Genomic DNA, 19,449 nt, shown 5'->3' on the forward strand with positions numbered 1-19,449 from the left:
TGCGTGGTTTCCTCCAGCCTTGGCTGTTCCGCCTTCAGGACAGATGGGTTCAGGAAATCGTTCGATCAGGTTACAAGATCGAATTCCTTTCTCGGCAGGCGGGCAGATTTTTTCCCTCGAATCTTCAACTGCCTCCGGGGCGTTTGCGGGATCTGCATCTAGCGGTGCAGATCTTCTGGCCCAGGGGGTGGTGGTTCCGGTGCCTCACCGGGACAGTTTTCGGGGGGTTTACTCCAATCTGTTCACTGTGCCCAGAAAGGAGGGCAAAGTACTTCCGATCCTGGACTTGAAAGCTCTGAACCGCTTTGTGCGTGTTCGGAAGTTTCGCATGGAATCCCTGCGCTCAGTGGTGGCTGCCCTGAGTCCGGGAGAATTCATGGCCTCCATCGACTTGAAGGATGCGTATCTACACATCCCCATTTTCGAAGGCCACCAGAGGTACCTTCGGTTCGCCATTGCGGAGGACCATTACCAGTTCGTGGCGTTACCTTTCGGTCTCGCTTCGTCTCCGCGGGTTTTTACCAAGGTTCTGGCGCCTGTTCTGGCCCTGTTGCGAGCCCAGGGCATTGCGGTCTTGGGATATCTAAACGATCTCCTGTTAAGATCGAGTGCCAGTCAGAACCTGCTGAGCGACCTGTCCACTATGGTACGGTTGGACCATCAATGTTCCGAAGTCGACACTGTCCCCTTCGGTTCGCCTTCCCTACCTGGGGATGGTTCTGGACTCTGCTCAGGCAAAGATCTTCCTGCCGGAGGACAAGCTCCGGACGCTTCAGGACGAAGTCAGGTCCCTCAGGGACAACCGATCCTCGTCACTCAGGACCTGTATGAGGTGCCTGGGGTTAATGGTCTCGGCCTTCGAGGCGATCCCCTTTGCTCAGTTTCACACGCGGTGTCTCCAAGCGGAGATTCTTGCCAAGTGGGACGGGCGACCTCAGTCTCTGGATCTGTGGGTCTCACTGAGCCGCCGCACCAGAAGGGATCTTCTGTGGTGGCTCCAATCCCCGGCGGTGTCGGGGGGCAAGTCTTTTCGTCCGTTACACTGGACGGTGGTCACCACGGATGCCAGTCTGTCGGGCTGGGGTGGTGTTCTGGGCAACCTGTCTGCCCAGGGAACTTGGTCAGAGGAGGAATCCTCCCTTCCGATCAACATCCTGGGATTGAGAGCGATAAAGCTTTGCCTTCTCCAGCGGTCGGTACGACTTCAGGGCCGTCCGGTTCGGGTTCAGACGGACAATGCCACCGCGGTAGCCTACATCAACCACCAAGGGGGCACCAGGAGTGCCCGAGCGGCCCGGGAAGTGACATTCTGTCTTGGGCCGAGAATCACGTCCCGGCGATAACAGCAGTACACATACCGGGGGTGGAAAACTGGCAGGCAGATTATCTGAGCCGCCAGACCCTGGACCAGGGGGAATGGTCCTTACACCCGGATGTCTTCCAGATGTTGTGCGCGAGGTGGGGTTCACCAGATGTGGACCTGTTCGCGTCTCGACTAAACAACAAGGTGGAAAGGTTCGTGGCAAGGACGCGCGATCCTCGGGCAGACGCCTCGGACGCGTTGGTGGTGCCTTGGCATCAGTATCGTTTGATGTATGCCTTTCCTCCAATTCAGCTGCTGTCCAGGCTCCTTCGCAGGTTAGCCTCGGAACCGCACACGGTGATTCTGGTGGCACCGGACTGGCCTCGCCAGACCTCGTTCATCTGGCAGTCGAGCCTCCGTGGCGCCTGCCAATCCGGGAAGACCTTCTGTCTCAAGGGCCGATCTTCCATCCTGCTTTACAGTCGCTGGCTTTAACGGCCTGGCTGTTGAAAGCCAGGTCCTGAGAGACAGGGGTCTCTCCCCAGAGGTCATTCCTACTCTGATCAAGGCTAGAAAAGCCTCGTCTGGGAAAATTTATTACCGTACTTGGAAAGCGTACTTTGCCTGGTGTGAGTCCAGGGGGTTTTCCCCTCGCTCATACTCGTTGTCGAGAGTGCTGGCTTTCCTCCAAACTGGGGTGGACCAGCGTTTGCCGCTGGCCACGATAAAAGGCCAGGTTTCTGCACTGGCTGTTCTTTTTCAGCTCCCTGTGGCGTCTCATTCCTTAATTCGCACCTTTGTTCAAGGGGTGTGTCATTTGGCCCCTCCTCGGAGGGAGCCCTTGCCTCCGTGGGACTTGAACTTGGTTCTGTCCGTGTTACAGCGCGCTCCCTTTGAAAAGATCAGGGAGATCTCGCTACCTCTGCTGTCCAAAAAGGTTGCCTTTTTGGTGGCGATCACTTCGGCTCGCAGAGTGTCAGAGCTGGCGGCGTTGTCCTGCCGCTCTCCCTATTTGGTGCTTCATGAAGATAAGGTGGTCTTGCGACCTAACCCGTCCTTCCTTCCTAAGGTGATCTCTGATTTTCACCTTAATGAGGACATTGTCTTGCCTTCGCTCTGTGCGAAGCCCAAGCATCCTAAGGAGGTTGCCTTGCATTCCTTGGATGTTGTCAGGGCGATCAGGGTTTACCTGTCGTCCACTAAATCTTTTCGCAAGCCAGATTCCCTCTTTGTCCTTCCTGGGGGACCTCGGAAGGGCATGGCGGCGTCGGCAGCGACCATCGCCAAATGGATCAGACAGACCATTGTTCAGGCCTATGCCTTGAAGGAAAGGGTTCTGCCCTTCCCTGTTAAGGCGCACTCTACCAGGTCTCTGAGTGCGTCTTGGGCTTTCCGGCATCAGGCTTCCGTGGCCCAGGTGTGTAAGGCGGCGACTTGGTCTTTAACTAAGGAAGCCCGAGAAAAGACTGCCTTTTCTACCCCTAATGGCCATTTCCAGTATAAAGAATGCCATTCGGCTTGCATTCCGCTCCAGCTACCTTCCAGAGAGCTATGGATAGAACCTTACGCCCACATCAGAAATACACTTCAGTGTATTTAGATTACATTGTCATCTTTTCTACCGACTGGGAATCCCATCTTCCCCGTGTGCAGGCAGTCTTAGACTCTCTAAAGAAAGAAGGATTTACTGTAAACCCGGAAAAGTGTGCCATTGTTATGGAGAAAACCAAGTACTTGGGGTACATTGTAGGTAGAGGGCTGGTGAAGCCACAGATGAACAAAGTAGAGGCTATCCAGGCCTGGCCCCGCCCAGTCACGAAGACACAGGTGCGAGCCTTTTTGGGTATCGCGGGGTACTACCGCAGGTTTGTCCCCAACTTTGCCACTATGGCTGTACCTCTCACAGACCTGACAAAGGGTAAAAAGTCAGTCATGGTGAAATGGAATGACAAGGCTGAAAAGGCTTTCCAGGAGCTTAAAACAGCCCTGTGTCAGTATCCAGTGCTGGTCGCTCTGGATTTCTCAAGAGAATTTGTTGTTCAAACAGATGCCTCCAGTGAAGGCTTGGGAGCTGTTCTGTCCCAAGAGGTCAATGGGGAGGAACACCCCATCGTTTTTCTGAGTAGAAAATTGACAGCCGCTGAGAGAAATTACGCTGTAGTGGAGTGGGAGTGCCTGGCCATTAAGTGGACTCTGGACTCACTACGCTATTTTCTCCTCGGTTGGAAGTTTCGCCTGGTGTCAGACCATGCCCCATTGACCTGGATGAGACCGAATAAACACACGAATGCTAGAGTTACCAGGTGGTTTTTGGCGTTGCAAGAGTTCAAATTTGTAGTTGAACACAGGCCAGGAAAGCAACACCAGAACGCGGACGCTCTCTCTAGGGTACACTGTAGGGTGTCCCACCTTGCCTCCGACACCTCTGCGTCAAGGCAGAGGGGGGGGAGGGAGGATATGTACAGGACATCGGGAATGTGTCCTGGATGGCAGGTACATTTCCCAGATATTTGAGTTGTGGTCCCTTTAATGGGGTCAGTTGCAGAGCTTTTGTGGTACTCAGGGGTTAAGTCCCAGGTGAGGAGGCTTGAAAGGCAGCAGAGGGAAATCAGCACCTGTGTCAAGGAAGTGAATTTTGAGAGAGAGACTCGCAAGCTGTGTAGTGAGTGGAAGCTCTCAGACAAGCTGAGACGTGGGCTGCTAACTTTCCCCCTGTGTGGCCTGCCTGGCACCCTGACTTTGGAGGAGCCTGACCCCTGTATGGGACCAGAGACTAATAGTGAGCATCCTGCTTTATTACCAATACCAGGATTTGGACTGTTTATTTACTTTGGCTGAAGTAAGCTGCCTTTTGTTTTGCTGGAATTCAAATAAATGAACTGTTTTGCTTTCACCAAACTGGCTGGCGGTCATTCCAGAGCTACCCCAGGTTACAGTATACTACACACTACTGGACGGTGATACTGTATTTTATGCCCTCACCCCATTCTTGAGCACCAGCGATACAATATACATTTCCCTTTTTTGCTTAGAGCCGCTCCACAAGTATAATCTACCCAAGACGTGTTACTTATTTCATTGGTGAAATAGACCATGTAGATGTTTAAAAGGTGGAGCTACGTAATTGACCTGATAGTATACATTGTATACTGTGGTATACTGTGTATAGTCATCAATAGGGAGCTGTAAAACTTTGATAAATTAATGAACAGTCAAGAAGAGATTAGGAATCTATATAGTAGGATTAGTTAGCAGAGTAAGGACATCATATGTTAACCATGTCAGTTAGAATTTCCAAACACTTAGAAAGGTCTCCCTTATAATATTTCCTCTTCTGAATAAATGTTCTTACCCTACAGTATAGTGTTAGGCTATTTTTTCTATTGGTTGAATGTTCTTTACCTCTGCTGGTCAAATTGTGTTGAGTATTTTCTCTTTGAACAAATGTTAGGGTATGTTACATTCACCCTGTGAACGGCAACGAAAAAGGAACTGACACACATATTACAAGCATTTCAGAAATTATTACTCTCTTAATGCTAAAACATTTTAAAAAAAAAAGGGGGGGGGGGGCTAACTGAATATAATGCATTGTATTCTGAAATGAACACCTACTTATGGACCTCCAGTTGTTTTTACTATTATGAACTTTTTTAGCGTGGCAGTCTGACACGGACTATGAACAGGAGTTACAGTAAATGCCATTTTTCATCAGATGGCCCTAGGTGTAATTGTCCTTTTATAATGCCATAACAATAAACACATTTAAAAAAGGACTGCTAGTGTCATTCCTGTTTGATGCCTTCAAGCAACATCACAAACTTGTAGTGGTGCTACAACTCAAGAGCAAAATTAAGGGAGTTCTAAGCAGAATTTCTGTTGAGGCCTTCTGTAGTTGGACTTAGAACACTTAGGAGGACTAGTGAGAAACATTTTTAATGATAAGTTGAAAGGATGCATCAGGAAAAGGAGTGAGAAAGAGTTTTTAAGGTTCTGCGAGCAGAGGGAATAAAGATGAGAAATATGTGAAAAGAAAAGTGAGGAGAACAACTTGGAAGTATATATGAAAGGGATATGTGAGGAAGCAGAATGGAATGAAGAATGAAGATAACTATTAATGGACTGAGGTGTAGAGAAAGACTAAGTACAGTAACTAGTAGTGGTTTTCAGGAGGAGCAGAAAGAACTTGGGAGAAGCAGTTTGTAGGAAGAATTACAAAGGTTTGGCTCAGAGCGAAGAGTGTGTCTAAGGTACATCCTAAAATGAATGCTGTATTTTTAGCCTTTGTCCAGCAAGCTATCAGATAAGAAAAGTTAGGTTGGTTTTATGAAGTATTTATAAACATCTCTTCTTTTTTTCCAGGATTACCATCTGATGCCTGTGTTCAAAACCTGTGCACTGTCGTTCAAATTCTCAGAAATATGGATGAGGAAAATAGGTAACAACATTTAGTTCCAAAACCTATGCACAAAGAAATTGAGAAAACTCAACCTGCTAGAACCCTCTTAGAAAAAGGAACATAAGAGGCTTTCTTTTCATATAGTCCATAGTGAATGAATAGGGGTTTGAAGATTTTAAAAAATCTAACCCTAACTGACTGACATTTAATTTGCTAAAGTACTGTGTATCCTAAACAGTGTTGATTTTTATTTATTTTTTTTAAAAATACTGTTTCTATTTTTTTTTTTTCATCCTTTTTTTGCATCTCAGTGCTGCTGTACTCGTTTGACTTCTTTTAGGCACGCCTGATAGTGACAGTGATGGATACTTGTGGTCCCTGTGGCAGAGTTGCCTGCAACAAGGTGACAATGGAAATCGAGAACTTTTCAATAGTTGAATCAGTAGATGCTGCAGATTTAAGATAACTTTTAAAATTACATTAGGTCTACTTTAACCCTTGAATAATTGTTCTTTGAATTACATTTGAATAAACTTACTTGCTTATAATTGCAAAATATGCGTGCTTATGCAATGTACAGACAATTTAGGCTTCTATCTAATCTTCTAAAACAAACAATTAACTGAAAAAATCTATCCCCCTCAATACATTTTACCTGCAAGAGAGGTTGGCCTGGGAAAAGTTATACAAAAGTACGAAAAGGCACATAATATCACTACATAATCTTTATATGGCTCTACATCAAAAATGCTACTATAAACATTTATCATTATCCATTCCTTTAAAATAAAGCAGATCAAAGAACAAGATAGGGTAATCTTATTTTTATCAAAGGACTGACATCCCAGCAGTTATTTAGACCTATGAGAATTCTTGAGAATTACATAAGAATCTACCAGACTTTATGTTCAAGGAGCCTTGGTGTAAATGTCCGCCTCTATCTGTTAATAGTACTCTCTCCTCCATGAACTTTTAAAACATGTTTAGGCACATTGGATGGCTGTTTGGCTTTGGGGTTCATACCACCGCAAAAATGTTCTCCCACTTGTATCCCTAAGGGCAGAGTGGTGCAATTAATATACTGTAGAGAGCACTCTTGAAAGGAAAAAGCATATACCAAATTACAGCTATTACAATTAATATACTGTTTAATAGGATACCTCTCTTCAGCAGCCTTAGATGCTGTCTCTTTTGTTTTCTTCTGTACTTTTCAGTATTTACATGTTGACAGCCACTCTCAGATTTATAATTGCTTGATGCAGATGGGTCCTTACTGGTGCTTTCCTACTAGAGAAACAGGATCCTCCTTTAAGACATCATAAAGCTATCACTGTATAACACTGGCAAATGTTTGCTTATGATATTTCCGATACTTTGAAACTCCACAGAAAAAGTTGTTATAAAAGTAACTCGCTGGTCCACAAAATTATTTGTTCTATAATCCTTTTGAAAAAGAAAGTTCATTGTTGTATTAGAAAGAAAGCTCTTATTACACTGAATTAAAAAGTTAAAATACCTCTCTTTTTCAATCTTTTTCCTATAATGTTCAAATCCACTTGAAATAAAACATCTGTTGCACATTTTCCTAGCCCATATGAATTCCTCTGCTGGTATAGATTTTTGGTATGGGATGGATGAGATCTTGAAGCTACTTAAGTGGAATTGCCTTCACAAGATTTCTGATAGGGGTATATAACAACTCTCCCCATGTCTGCCTCCCCCACTAATGTCACATCTGAAAAATGATTGGTTGTACAATTTCAAAGAAAATTGTAGATTCAGGTCATTGTTATTTAAAAATTACATAAATTCTGTCTGGTGTTCTGTAACCCCCTTCCCCTTCCACACTAGCAGCAAATCATCTATAAATCCATCATACCGCCACATATGGCGCGTAAAGGGAATTCTCTCTGAAAAGATGAACAATTCCTTCCATCTACTCAATTACAAATTCACTAGGGAGGGGGAAAAGTTGGCACCTATAGAAGCCCTACATATTTTTAGATAATACACTCTATTGAAAAGAAAGAAATGATGGGTTTAAAGAAACACCACAGACAATAGAAAGTATTCCTGGAGTCCCTTATATGTAAGTACTGTAGTTATTTTAAACATGTTTCAAAGCTATTAGAGCTAGATGGTGTCGGATTGAAGAGTAAAGGTTTTTAATATTCATCATAGTCTATATCATACCAGCCTCCGATCATAAATCACCAATGTGCTCCAGGACTGCTCTGGTACCTTAAATATATCCCGGTAGTCACATTACTAGTGGTTGCAGGTGCTTATCAACCCATTTGTCCATTTGTTCTGTTTTGAGTCCTTCATCTCATGAAAATACTAAGGAATCTGAAATCCCTGGCGTCCCCAATGCTTTTGAATCCCCTGTGTCATAGGCTTCTGATTGTGTTTCTGATACTTCAGGGGAACTAAAGTTAGGTCGTGTGGTTTTATTAGACATAGCTTTAGGTCTTCCTCCATTAATAAACAGTTTTGTTGTCTTGTAAATATGTTTACAATGACTTTCAATAGTAAATTTGGGCCAAGCTGGCCCAAGCTAACTATTTCCTCTACTAACTGATGCTGCCATGTAAATGCTGTACTATACTATATCAGCATTATTCCACAGTAGTATGAGTGGCTTTCTGTCTACTGCCAGAAATAACTCAAATCAACCTGAATGCTTCATAGCCATTCAAGGGAAGCCTTGTATTTTATCGATGATTTTAGGGCTCCCTCTAATTGGCCGATGTGGAAATTGCTATGTCATCCGCTGACCTCCGTCTGCCTCTTCACCTCAGATTAAGTCTTGTATTTACTGATAAAAATACAAGGCTTCACTTGAATGGCTGAGAGTTGTTCAGGCCAAATCAATTTAGTGTCAGCAGCAGACAGAAAATTGCCTGTACTGCTGTAGAACACAGTGCAGCACACTGTATGTTGCTGATGCTACTACAGCATAGGGCGGCTGCATCAGTTAGTAATGGAAATAGTTCTTTTGGGCCATCTTGGCCCAAACAAATTATTCATACTAGAATTATTTTTTAAGGTCCTTTTAAGAACAGCGTGTCCAAATTATAAATTGAAAAGATCTCCCTCTGGGACAGTTTATTGAATAGTTTCCAACTCTTTTTGGTCCAAGTCAAAGTTGTGAGGGATTATGCTTAGCCTCAGCAAAATGCATAGTGACTAGAGATCAAAACTCGTAATTTCCAATGTAACTACTTTCTGCTGATACAATCCTCCTGTGTCGTCAGGCCTACAAAGCCTAGTCCACAGGGACATTTTATTAGGTATAATACATCTGAGATTCTTCAGTTATACAAACCTGAAGTTGGGAACTTCTTGTCTGTGTATGGGTAACTAAAGGACACCTCTTTCAATACAAAATTGCATTGCATGCAATGTCCGCATGGAAACATTACATTAGGGCGTGGTAGCAAGGAAAGCCAGCTACCTTTTATGTATCTTTGAGAAGAAAAATCAGCAGAAACAAGTTGATTCCACAAGTTCCTCAAGCATTTGTAGGCCAAGAGAGGGGGTTCTTGGAAAGTTTATGATAGTCGGGGATCACTGGAAAGCACCTGCCCAGTGGTTACGTAAAATGCCTTCTTGAAATAGGAAGAAAAGGGACCTACCATGAGTATACGTGGTTTGTTTTTAAGCTTACACTTAAGAAAAGATTGCCTGTTGCAGACTGCATGACAATTAGCTGCCACAGTGAGTGGCCCTTGGGGTAATGCTTAGCTAGGAATGCCTGCATCATTTATTGTGTTCTGGCATCAGTTGTTTAATAGAGCCAGTAATATGTCTGGTGCAGATGAACTGGCTATATGGTAAGCCCTTAAAGGGATCCTGGTTGAAACTTGTAGCAGATAGGACCAACCGCCTATCTGTAGGTTTATGATAAAGGTCAATAGACAGGTTTCCCTGGTGCCGCTGTATGTCCGCATCTAAGAAGTTAATCTGGGCAAAGGTAAATTCAAGTGAGAAATAAAGATTGGGTCAACATTGGATTAGGTAAAATCTAAATACAATCTGGTCATCCAGTGGCCTCTGCTAAATGAAAAAAAATGTCAATAATTTGCCATAGTATACTGGATGAGTGTAAACATAAGTTGTCGTAATATCAACCATGTAAAGGTTTGCATAGCTTAAAGCTGCATTTGAGCCCATTGCTGTCCCCTAGAGCTGTAGGTAAAACTGACTATAAAGCTAAAGTAATTCCCAATGAGTTCAATATGGAGTAAGAAAAGAAAAAATGGAAAATGGCCCTAAAGTTCTACTTTCAGTTTTGTCTTTTCTAATTCACACTTTTAGATGTGGTGCCATTTCAATCAAACCGTGCTTCCCATTTTTTCTCTACAGTATGGAGTAACTCCATCTAAAATTCTAGCATGTGTGGTTGAAGTGCCATACTTGTCTGGACATTAGATTACCCATTTTCTATTGGAGTGCAGGATTGTAGGCATATAAGCTAACGTCCATAGTGCACAAGTGGCAATCCTGAAGGGACCTGAGAAAGTTAATTTTGGTATGAAGGTATGGACATGCAAGATGTTGGAATACAGAGTTAATGTACCGTCTACAATGAGACATCCCTAGGGATTAGTATGGTTCTTATGGATTTTTGGCAGGCAGTAGAAAAATGGTGTGACACGGTAGTCTCTGCATTAAAAACCTCCTACGCTTCCCGTCAATGATACTAATTGGGTGTGCAGATGCAATGAGTGCAATCTCAAATATCATAGAGATCAAAGGGTCACCAGCCAGATTTTGATAAACCCTAGAGTCAGAGAGCCAGTACATCACCTCTGACAAATAGTATGCACTGGTAAGAATAAGAGTTTCACCACTCTTGGTCTGCTGGTTTTATATACAAGAGTGTTATCACTACACATAGCCTAAAGAATCTTTCACTTGGTTAACATTGAGGGCCTGTGCCTCAATGAAGTCTTAGACCAATTGATGCTCCTGATATTTATTTTCACCAATTTGATGAAAGTTTCTACAATATAAATATGCTCCAGAGGAATCCACTGACTTCTCTTCCTCAGCTGCATGAGGTTTATTCTTGGAACAGGACTAGGTCCTGATGATAGAGAATCCATAATGAACAAGTAAGCTTTGATGCACACATTTCTAAAAATCAATATAGTTCAAAATCTAATCGAAGTATATCACTTATATACAATGCATAGAAGCAAAATTAAGTCCCTTATTCAATACCTGTTTTTCAGTCTCTGAGAACTCTCATGACAAAAAGCTCACAATTAAGTCTGTGTATTCACCTTGCTTCCCTCTGCATGTTAAACTGCTCACTTGTGCACTGTCACTTATGGGTACCTCTCCTTGTTTTCTTTTACTTCTTTTTGTAGGTTTCATCAATAGCCTTTGGGCAAAAGCAAAGAGATGTACCAGACTTAACCTGATTAAATTGCCTTTGCTTTTGTCTTAGTTCCCGCCAAATATAAACTTTTTATAGTCAATGACATCGCACCTGCAATTGTTTAAAGTGATTGTAAAGTCTTGTTTTTTATTTTTTTCTAATTTTTCCATGTTATACTTACCTACTCTGTGCAGTTGGTTTTGCACAGAGTAGCCCAGATCCTCCTCTTCTCGGGTCCCTCTTTGGCTCTCCTGGCCCCTCCCTCCCTTTGAGTGCCCCTAAAGCGAGCAGCTTTCTATGGGGGCACCTGAGCTGAGTCACAGCGCCCTATGTCCATTCAGCCACGGAGCTGCAGTTCAGCTCTGCCCCCTCTCTCTCCCTATTGGCTAACTGACTTTGATTAGCAGCAACACGAGCCAGTGGCACCGGTGCTGTGTCTTAGCCAATGAGGAGGCTGAGACAGTCGTGGACATCGCTGAATTGAGAGGGGGCTCACGTAAGCATTAGGGGGGCTGAGGGGGGGGGGGCTGCTGGATACAGAAGGTTTTTTATTTTAATGTATAGAATGCATTAAGATAAAAACCTTCTGACTTTACAACCCCTTTAATTTCATTGTGAGAATCCTATGCTTATTGGGTGCTCTCCAGACAGCTGCTGTACTCTTTTTAGATGCAGAGGTCCGGGCTGTGAAAGCTGGTGGAATCTTGTCCTTGAAGACTCTTTAGGGAGTATGCCCACTGGAGGGGAAAAAAAGCTCTCTGGTATTTACATATTTACTCTCTTCGTTTAAGGAGAACCACCACTGGCTCCCCACAAGGCTCAGGGTCTGTCCTCCCCGTTGCTGCCTTACAGCGACTCAGCCACAGATGATCAATAACCACTCCTGCTCTTAAAGCTGATCCATGAGTACCTGTTTGTATATTCGCTGTTCCCTGCTTGAGTCCACACACCCCCTCCTGAGTTTTTATTAGCTCTCTCCCAAGCGTAGCTCCCTCCTCTCCATTATCCAGGGAGAAACTTTCTTCAACTATGTCAGTATCTATAAGCAAGGCAATAGCTGATTTAGAATGCAGGGCTCACAAGCATACTTCTTCGCCCTCTCCTTCTGTCTCTGAGTTGCCTGCAGCGGCTTCTGCACACTCAGCTGAGGTTGCTAAGGAATGTACCCTATACATTTTGGATGAGTTTGTACCTGAGGAGGTTCAGTCTGCTGACAAAACTCCTAAGCTTAAGGATACCATCTCTGTCCAGTCCAGTGTGCACGTGTAAAGAACTGAAACAACCTGCATCCAAATTCTCTGGAGGTACCAGTCTGGCATCCCTAATAGTCCCCACACTAACAACATTTACAGTGCACTGGCTACTGCAACCTGTTTTGTATGGTGACTGGTCTTTCCAAGACAAGCTTATTGTTTCGCTCAGCAATACCCTATTGAGAGGAAGTTTGTTAAGAAGTATTGAAGTGAAGTCATTGAAAACCCTGTGGATAAAAGACTGGAAGCGTTTTCTCCGCATTTTTTTCCTGGCAGGCCCTGTCCTGCATTAGCCCCATTTTGGAGCTAAAGGTACTCAATACCTTAATTTGAGTACAAAAAAAAACTGCATGGTATCTACCATGTCATTCATATTTTCTCTCCATCTGAGGACTTTCTGGCCTCTGTGGACAACAAGATACCTGCTTGCATATACCTATCTTTCCAATACATTAATGCTGTATTCGTTTCTGCTGTGAACACACAACATTATCAGTTTGTTGCTGTCAGAAAAGAGCTCACCTGCTGGTGGCACTGTAGCTCCCAGATCCATAGGCTGCAGTTCCAGTGTCCACCAGCGGGTGTCTCTCAGTAGTCAGAAGCTAACATCTCATGCAATCAGTCATCACCTGATGCTGGTTGCAGGAAGTGTATGTAAACCCTGTGTATGCTTCTCCTCACTGCCTTGGTGTTGTCTCCATGTGCTCCTGACCTGCATTTCTGTGTCCCTGCATCCTGATCCTGACCCTGCAGCCTGATCCTGGACTCTGATCCTGACCCTGCAGTCTGATTCCTTCCTTCCTGCTTGCTTACTCCGTCTCCTGTAACCCTCTCTCTGTTCTGTCTTGTTCCCAGCTCCCTCTGTTTGATCTCCCATGTATGACCCCGGCCCTGTTACAATTACTATTCATTTATCCTGTTTTTTTGTATATATTTGGTTTGAGCAGTTGGTTGCTGTGTGTCACTATTGTTTGGTTATCTGGTTGGAATTACACAGTTGTAGTTTTCTGGAGGTGCGTTTACATTTGTGTTCACTTATTTTTAAATAAATTATATTCTTTACACTTTAATCATGCCTAATATTCTGTCAGTCCACACATTTCTGGTCACACCTGTTGCTGACAGTTGCCCTTCCCTTATGTCTATCTACCCGTGATTTGTGTGGATCCTGAACTCCAGAAGTTTGTGCTGGAGCTGGCTCATTACCTGGAGTGCGTAGGTCCTTCTCTAGATACTGTTTAGTCCATGTTCTCTCTTCCACAGGTTTGGGCTCTACAATCCAGGAGCTGTCCAAATTCTACTTTTATTTGAGGGTTTTGGGCCTAATGGTTGCCCTCCTGAAGGCAGTTGACACTCAAGACCAGGTTGTCCTTGGTCTGGGGGCTCACAAATCCATAACTAGAGTCAAGAAGAATCATTCTTTCCACTGGTCTGGAATATTTTTATGAAGGATACCATCTTCACAGTATGAAAATAAGTCCTAGACACCCTCTCAGTGCAAGGCATTTGGTCGCCAGAGGAAGCTTGTCTCCTAAATAACATACCAGAGCTAAACATGATTTGGTTATCCCTTTAACTTGGGACCTCTCATCTGTGAGGTCCAACCAGAATTCATTTGGACAACATGGCAAATGTCAGCCATCAAGAAGGGATCAAAGTCTTTAAAAGAGCAGCCTATCAAATTTTGGCTTGGGTGGAACTTTATGATCTAGACCTGTCCATCCTGTACTGTCCAGGCATGGAAAATTGTCAGGCAGACTTTCTCAGTTGACAGCTAGGTTTAGAGGAATGGTCTCTTCACCTGGAGGTGTTTAAAGATCTGTGTCCCAGGTGGGAAACTCAGACATGGATCTCCTGGTTTCCAGATTCAACAACAAACTAAACAAATTTGTGTCCAGGTTTAGGGAGCCTTGGCTGTGCATGCTTTTGTGATGCTCCATGGGATAAGTTCAGCCTGATCTGTGCTTTTCCTCTTCTGCTGTCTCATCTGCTTCACAGAATCGTGATACTTGCTAAACTGGCCCAGGAGATGTGGTGCCTCATCAGACGGCAGACTCTGCTCTCCAAGATCAGCCAAATCTGTTGTCTCTGGGACCAGTTTACCACCTTACTTCACGGATGGTCACTGGCATTAATTACATTGCTGTTGAAGTCCAGGTTCTACAAGACAGGTTTATCCTATATTGTTATTCCAACGCACCCGAAAGCTCCTGAAATCCACCTCTCTCATTCCACACCAGGAAAAAGCCAAGGGATGCATCCTGCTCTTTCTTCCGTCAGGTCTAGATAAACATTTGGCTTTGAATACTACCAAAACTCAAAGTTTGGCTCATAACAACTCAAAATGTGTAGCGCTTCAAGGTTATATCATACAAAACCCAAGAAACAAATAAATAAATTACTCATTAAAAAAAAAAAATCATACAAAAGTATGCATGACATCAATTAGAGTGAACTGTCTTTCCAAAGATTAGTCCATAGTATAAATCCACCATCCAAAATGTGATACAAAAAGTCTTGAAAATATGTTGCCATGAAGTGCAGTAAAAATACAGGAAAGTGCAGCCTCTCAAGCTGTAATTCACCTCCCCACTGTGATCCTTCACTGCACACTAAACCATACATGCTTACCTAAAACATTTAACTTTTAGTCTCAGAGAATTCAAATAGCGCTCAATACCAACAGGCTCCAATCAAATCACAGAGGCTAAGGGACAGAAGGTAAGACACATCCCACTCCAGTCTCAATAGTCTCCTTCCGGTTATCCAAAATAATTATGCAGAAAAAAGCCTTGGATCCACATAGCGTGAAACCATAAAACTAATAATTTATTAAAAATACCCAGACTGCTCCCATCAATGTAGATAAATAGCATATATACCAAACAAGCCAGTCCCAGAAATAAGACCGGCTGCTTCCAGACACGCAGTGCCAGACATGTGGTGCGTGATTGATGACGTCATGAATGTAAAACTCTTCCCATGATGTCATCACTCAGGCAGCTCTGTGATCTTGCTCTTGCCCTCTATGTTAGCATTTGTTTTTAATGGGGGTCCTGTTATCATTTTGTTTAATGTTTCATCCACCCCTCAGCTGGACTGCTTTTGGACATTCCAGTTATCTCAGATTTGCTCAGTCCTGCATCTCTTGGACAGATCAGAAAACAGGATTTTTGACTTACAGTAAAACCCTTTTCTTGAAGTATATTAAGGGATACAGATTCCATGCTCTGTCTTTAAAGCAATAATAAATCCCAAACCAAAAATATAATATATTGCAGCTAACCAATTATTTGGTGTGGTGGCTGCATGTGGCTGTGGTTTTCTTTTTTAGACTTTTTTCCCTCTGTTTTTTCCGAGTGATCTGGCTAGTAAAACACCTTATGTATTGTACTGTAGTGCTCCACTCTGGATGAACTTCAGGGACCACAGGCCATGATACACCGGCTGCTGTCACACAGATAGTTCTCTCTCCCATTTTGCATACAGGTTCTGAGTCTTGTGGTATCCACCTTCAAGACAGTTCTGTTTGCACAGTCTTACATGCAACTCCTTTAGCAAGTTCGCCTCCAGAGGAGGATACTGAAGTTCGTGACCAGGTCATGGGTCCTCTGACAGATGCCGCAGGCATCCAAGAGCCATGGTAAGGCCAGTATTATCCTCAGCTAAGGCTTCTTCGCAGTTCCTGCAAGGAATCAAGGCAGAGGATCCTAAAATCATCCTGGTGGCTGTAAATGTCCCATAGGGGCTTCCTCTCATAGAAGACCCGTTGTCCCAAGGGCTGATCTTCCATCCTGCTTTACAGTCGCTGGTTTTAATGGCTTAGCTATTGAAAGCCAGGTACTGAGGGATAGAGATCTGTCTGGATCAGTGATCGCTACTATGGTGAAGGCGAGGAACATAAATTTTCGTATGTGGAAACATACATTTATTGGTGTGAGTCGATTGGCGCTCATCCTCGATCCTTTTCTGTGGCTTGGATCCTAACCTTTCTTCAACAGGGCGTTGATCAGAAGTTGGCCTTGAGTACCATTAAGGGCCAGTTGTCTGCCCTGGCAATCTTCTTTCTGCGACCCCTAGCCACGCATTCTATAGTTCGTACCTTCATTCAGGGGGTTTGACATGTGGCTCCACTTGTATGGTCTCTTTTGCCACCATGGGATTAAAATTGAGTACTTTTAGTTCTTCGGAAAACCTCCATTTGAGCATATTCAGGAGATTCCCTTGCCTACGTTATGCCAGAAGGTGACATTCTTGGTGGCTATTACCTCGGCCTGCGGGGTATCCGAAGTGGCGGCATTATCTTGTTGCAGTCCCTATTTAGTGGTCCATATGGATAAATGGGTTCTTCGTCCCTGTCCATCATTCCTGCCCAAAGTTGTCTTGACTTCCATTTGAATGAGGACATTGTGTTGCCTTCCTTGTGTCCCAAGCCGGCTCATCCCAAGGAATTTGCATACCTTGGATGTGGTTTGTGCGATTCGGGTGTATCTGGCAGCTACTGAGTCTTTTCGGAGGTCAGACTCACTTTTTGTGGTTACGGACGGACCAAGAAAAGGGCTGGCCGCTTCTTCAACTACCATCTTTAGATGGACCAGACAGACGGTTACTCAGGCCTATTCCATTAAAGGTCAGGTTCCACCTTTCCATGTCCCGTGCATTTTACTCGGGTGCTGAGTGCTTCTTCCGTCATCAGGCTTCAATATCGCAAGTTTGCAAGGCAGCCACTTGGTCGTCCGTGCATACCTTCACAAAATTCTATAAGGTTGAAACTTTGGCATCTGTTTTGCAGACTGCTAATTAAAGAGTTGCTGTTCCCTCTTGAGGGGTGTTTTTTTCTTTAAAACTTTATTTTTTAGATGGGGCTCCTGTGACCTGGTTAAGGATCCTGTGTCCTAGGTTAAGGGCTCCTATGTTTTACCTCGGGTTATTTTCCCCACCCCTCATTTTCGATTTGGCACTGCTTTTGGACGTCCCACTAGTTATGATTTATGGAGCGCTGTGTCCGTCGATGAACTAAAGAGAAAATGGGATTTTTGTACTTACCGTAAAATCCATTTCTCTGAGTTCATCGATGGACATAGGACCCACCCCTCTATGGATTTCTGATACTTCTAATACTGCTTGCTACTAAACAAATTACTTAGAGCAGGGGGGGGGGGTTATATACCAGCTGCGGAAGGCCCTTGGGCGTAGCCAGGTGTTTTTTGTTCTGCCTATTCCTACTCCTGGAGGAGACAATATAACCCACTAGTTATGATTTATGGAGTGCTGTCTCCATCGATGAGCTCAGAAAAAAATTGATTTTATGGTAAGTACAAAAATCCTAGTTTTTGGATTGAGCAGGAGGAAACTCAAAATTTTAGCAATACCAATTGTGATTTAAGAATAAACGGTTGTAGCACACACTCTCACTACAAACCAGTAAATTCAGAGATTTATTATTCAGTAGCACTCTTCAAGAGACTGGTGCATTAAGAGCTTAGGAACAAGTTTAACACTTTTCAAAATTAGGTTTAATAATGAAAAGGTTCAAAATTGGTGAAAATAAAATATTTACAGAAAAAAAGGTGTTTCAAAGAAATAAAGACATAATTCAGCAACAAAATAAAAAAAATGAGAAAAAATAAAACCGAGTAAGAAGGAGAATTCTTGTGCAATGTCCTTGGGTTGAACAGAGTTCGGTCGATGAGCTAGGTGTTATTGGTTCTCAAACTTGGCAGATGTTTCTGGTTTGATGGTACAAGAGAACTGACAACTGTCATGGCATCTCTCTATTTCTCTTGGATCAAAGGGGGTGTTGACAGATGCCCCTGACCAATAAAATGTCTAAGGAGTGTCCATGGGCTTTTCTGGGTTTATGATACTATAATGTCCCTACCTTAAACAGTTTTATACCACTATTCATATCTCTCAATATGTGTCGGTTGCATTCTTGAAACTGATTGTTCAGCATTGAATTTTCTGTCCAGGGATACTACTAAACCTAGGGTAGCTCAAATAAACTTGTCACCCAGGGGATATCTGACATCTACCTTCCCTTGTGTAGGTGCTAGCCTATTCATGTATGACCTTGATCCTTTTAGTATGACATTCCCCATTCAAAGATATACTTTTATTAATGTGTCATGTTCCTGTCCGAATTAATGAATCTTGTGGATTTGTTACATTTTGAATTGAGCAGAGATCTCTGAAGGGTCACTTCTGGCTCTGAATGCCTTTTATTAATCCCAATAATTCTGGGTATCTTTTTATGGTATGCTTTGGATTTGGTTATAGTTCTACGATAGGCCTAGACAGAACTATAACTACTGCCAGGACTCCTATAGCTGTTTACAGCTCTGCACAGGCCTAAGCGCTGGTTTCTGATGTCTCTGAGTTGAGATTTTAAAGCTCTTTTAAAGTGTGCTAAAGTTAAGCCTATGAATTCCATGAATTAAAGGAGGAGGGAGGGGGTAAGATCACTGCTGCAATGTGTAACTGTTCTGCAAGACTGTCATGACTGGCCTATGATTCCTGAACAACTTGGCCACTAGCTACAGCTTTTCGTGTGTCCAGTACGTGATATAATTACAGCTGTGGCCAAATCACAATAGTACGCAATCAATTAACGGATGCCATTCATAAAAATGATTGCTTATAATAGCGATCATCACTGTCAGAAGCAATCATAGTGTGTAAAAAATAAATCCCGATGCCTTCACTATGGTAACACTATACTGCTCTGGTCACAGTATGTAAAGAAAAAAATTATTTCATGTCTTAATTTTCAAAAAAATTGCAAGAAAAAATTACAGCTTAAAATAACTCACCATGCCTCCTCATAAATATCTTGAACTCTCTACTTTGCAAAAAGGGGTCATTTGGGAGGTATTTGTACTGTCCTGACTTTTTAGGGCCTCAAGAAATAAGAACCGTCAGTACAAGGTTGGCTAATTTTTAAATATACTGTCTATACCATAGTTTGTTGACTAATTTTTCTACAGACTGAATAAAAGTGAGTAATTCTTACCAAAGAAATGTAGCAGAATATATTTTGACCTAGATTTATGATGAATGATTATTTTTTTGCAAAACTTTTTTTTTTTTTTTTAATTGTCTGTCT

General features: G+C 43.2%; 1 protein-coding gene across 2 annotated transcripts in view; it reads left to right on the top strand.

The window, feature by feature from the left end:
* Positions 1-19,449, top strand: part of FANCC (FA complementation group C) — a 484,570-nt gene that overhangs the window by 426,386 nt on the left and 38,735 nt on the right. For both annotated transcript variants that reach the window (XM_082267759.1, XM_082267760.1), the window contains exon 12: positions 5,666-5,741. In XM_082267759.1, coding sequence (XP_082123885.1) covers positions 5,666-5,741 — 76 coding nt within the window. The remainder of the gene's footprint in view (positions 1-5,665; positions 5,742-19,449) is intronic.

This window comes from Pelophylax lessonae (assembly GCF_965119305.1).
Source record: "Pelophylax lessonae genome assembly, chromosome: 1".
NCBI classification, from domain to species: Eukaryota; Metazoa; Chordata; class Amphibia; order Anura; family Ranidae; genus Pelophylax; species Pelophylax lessonae.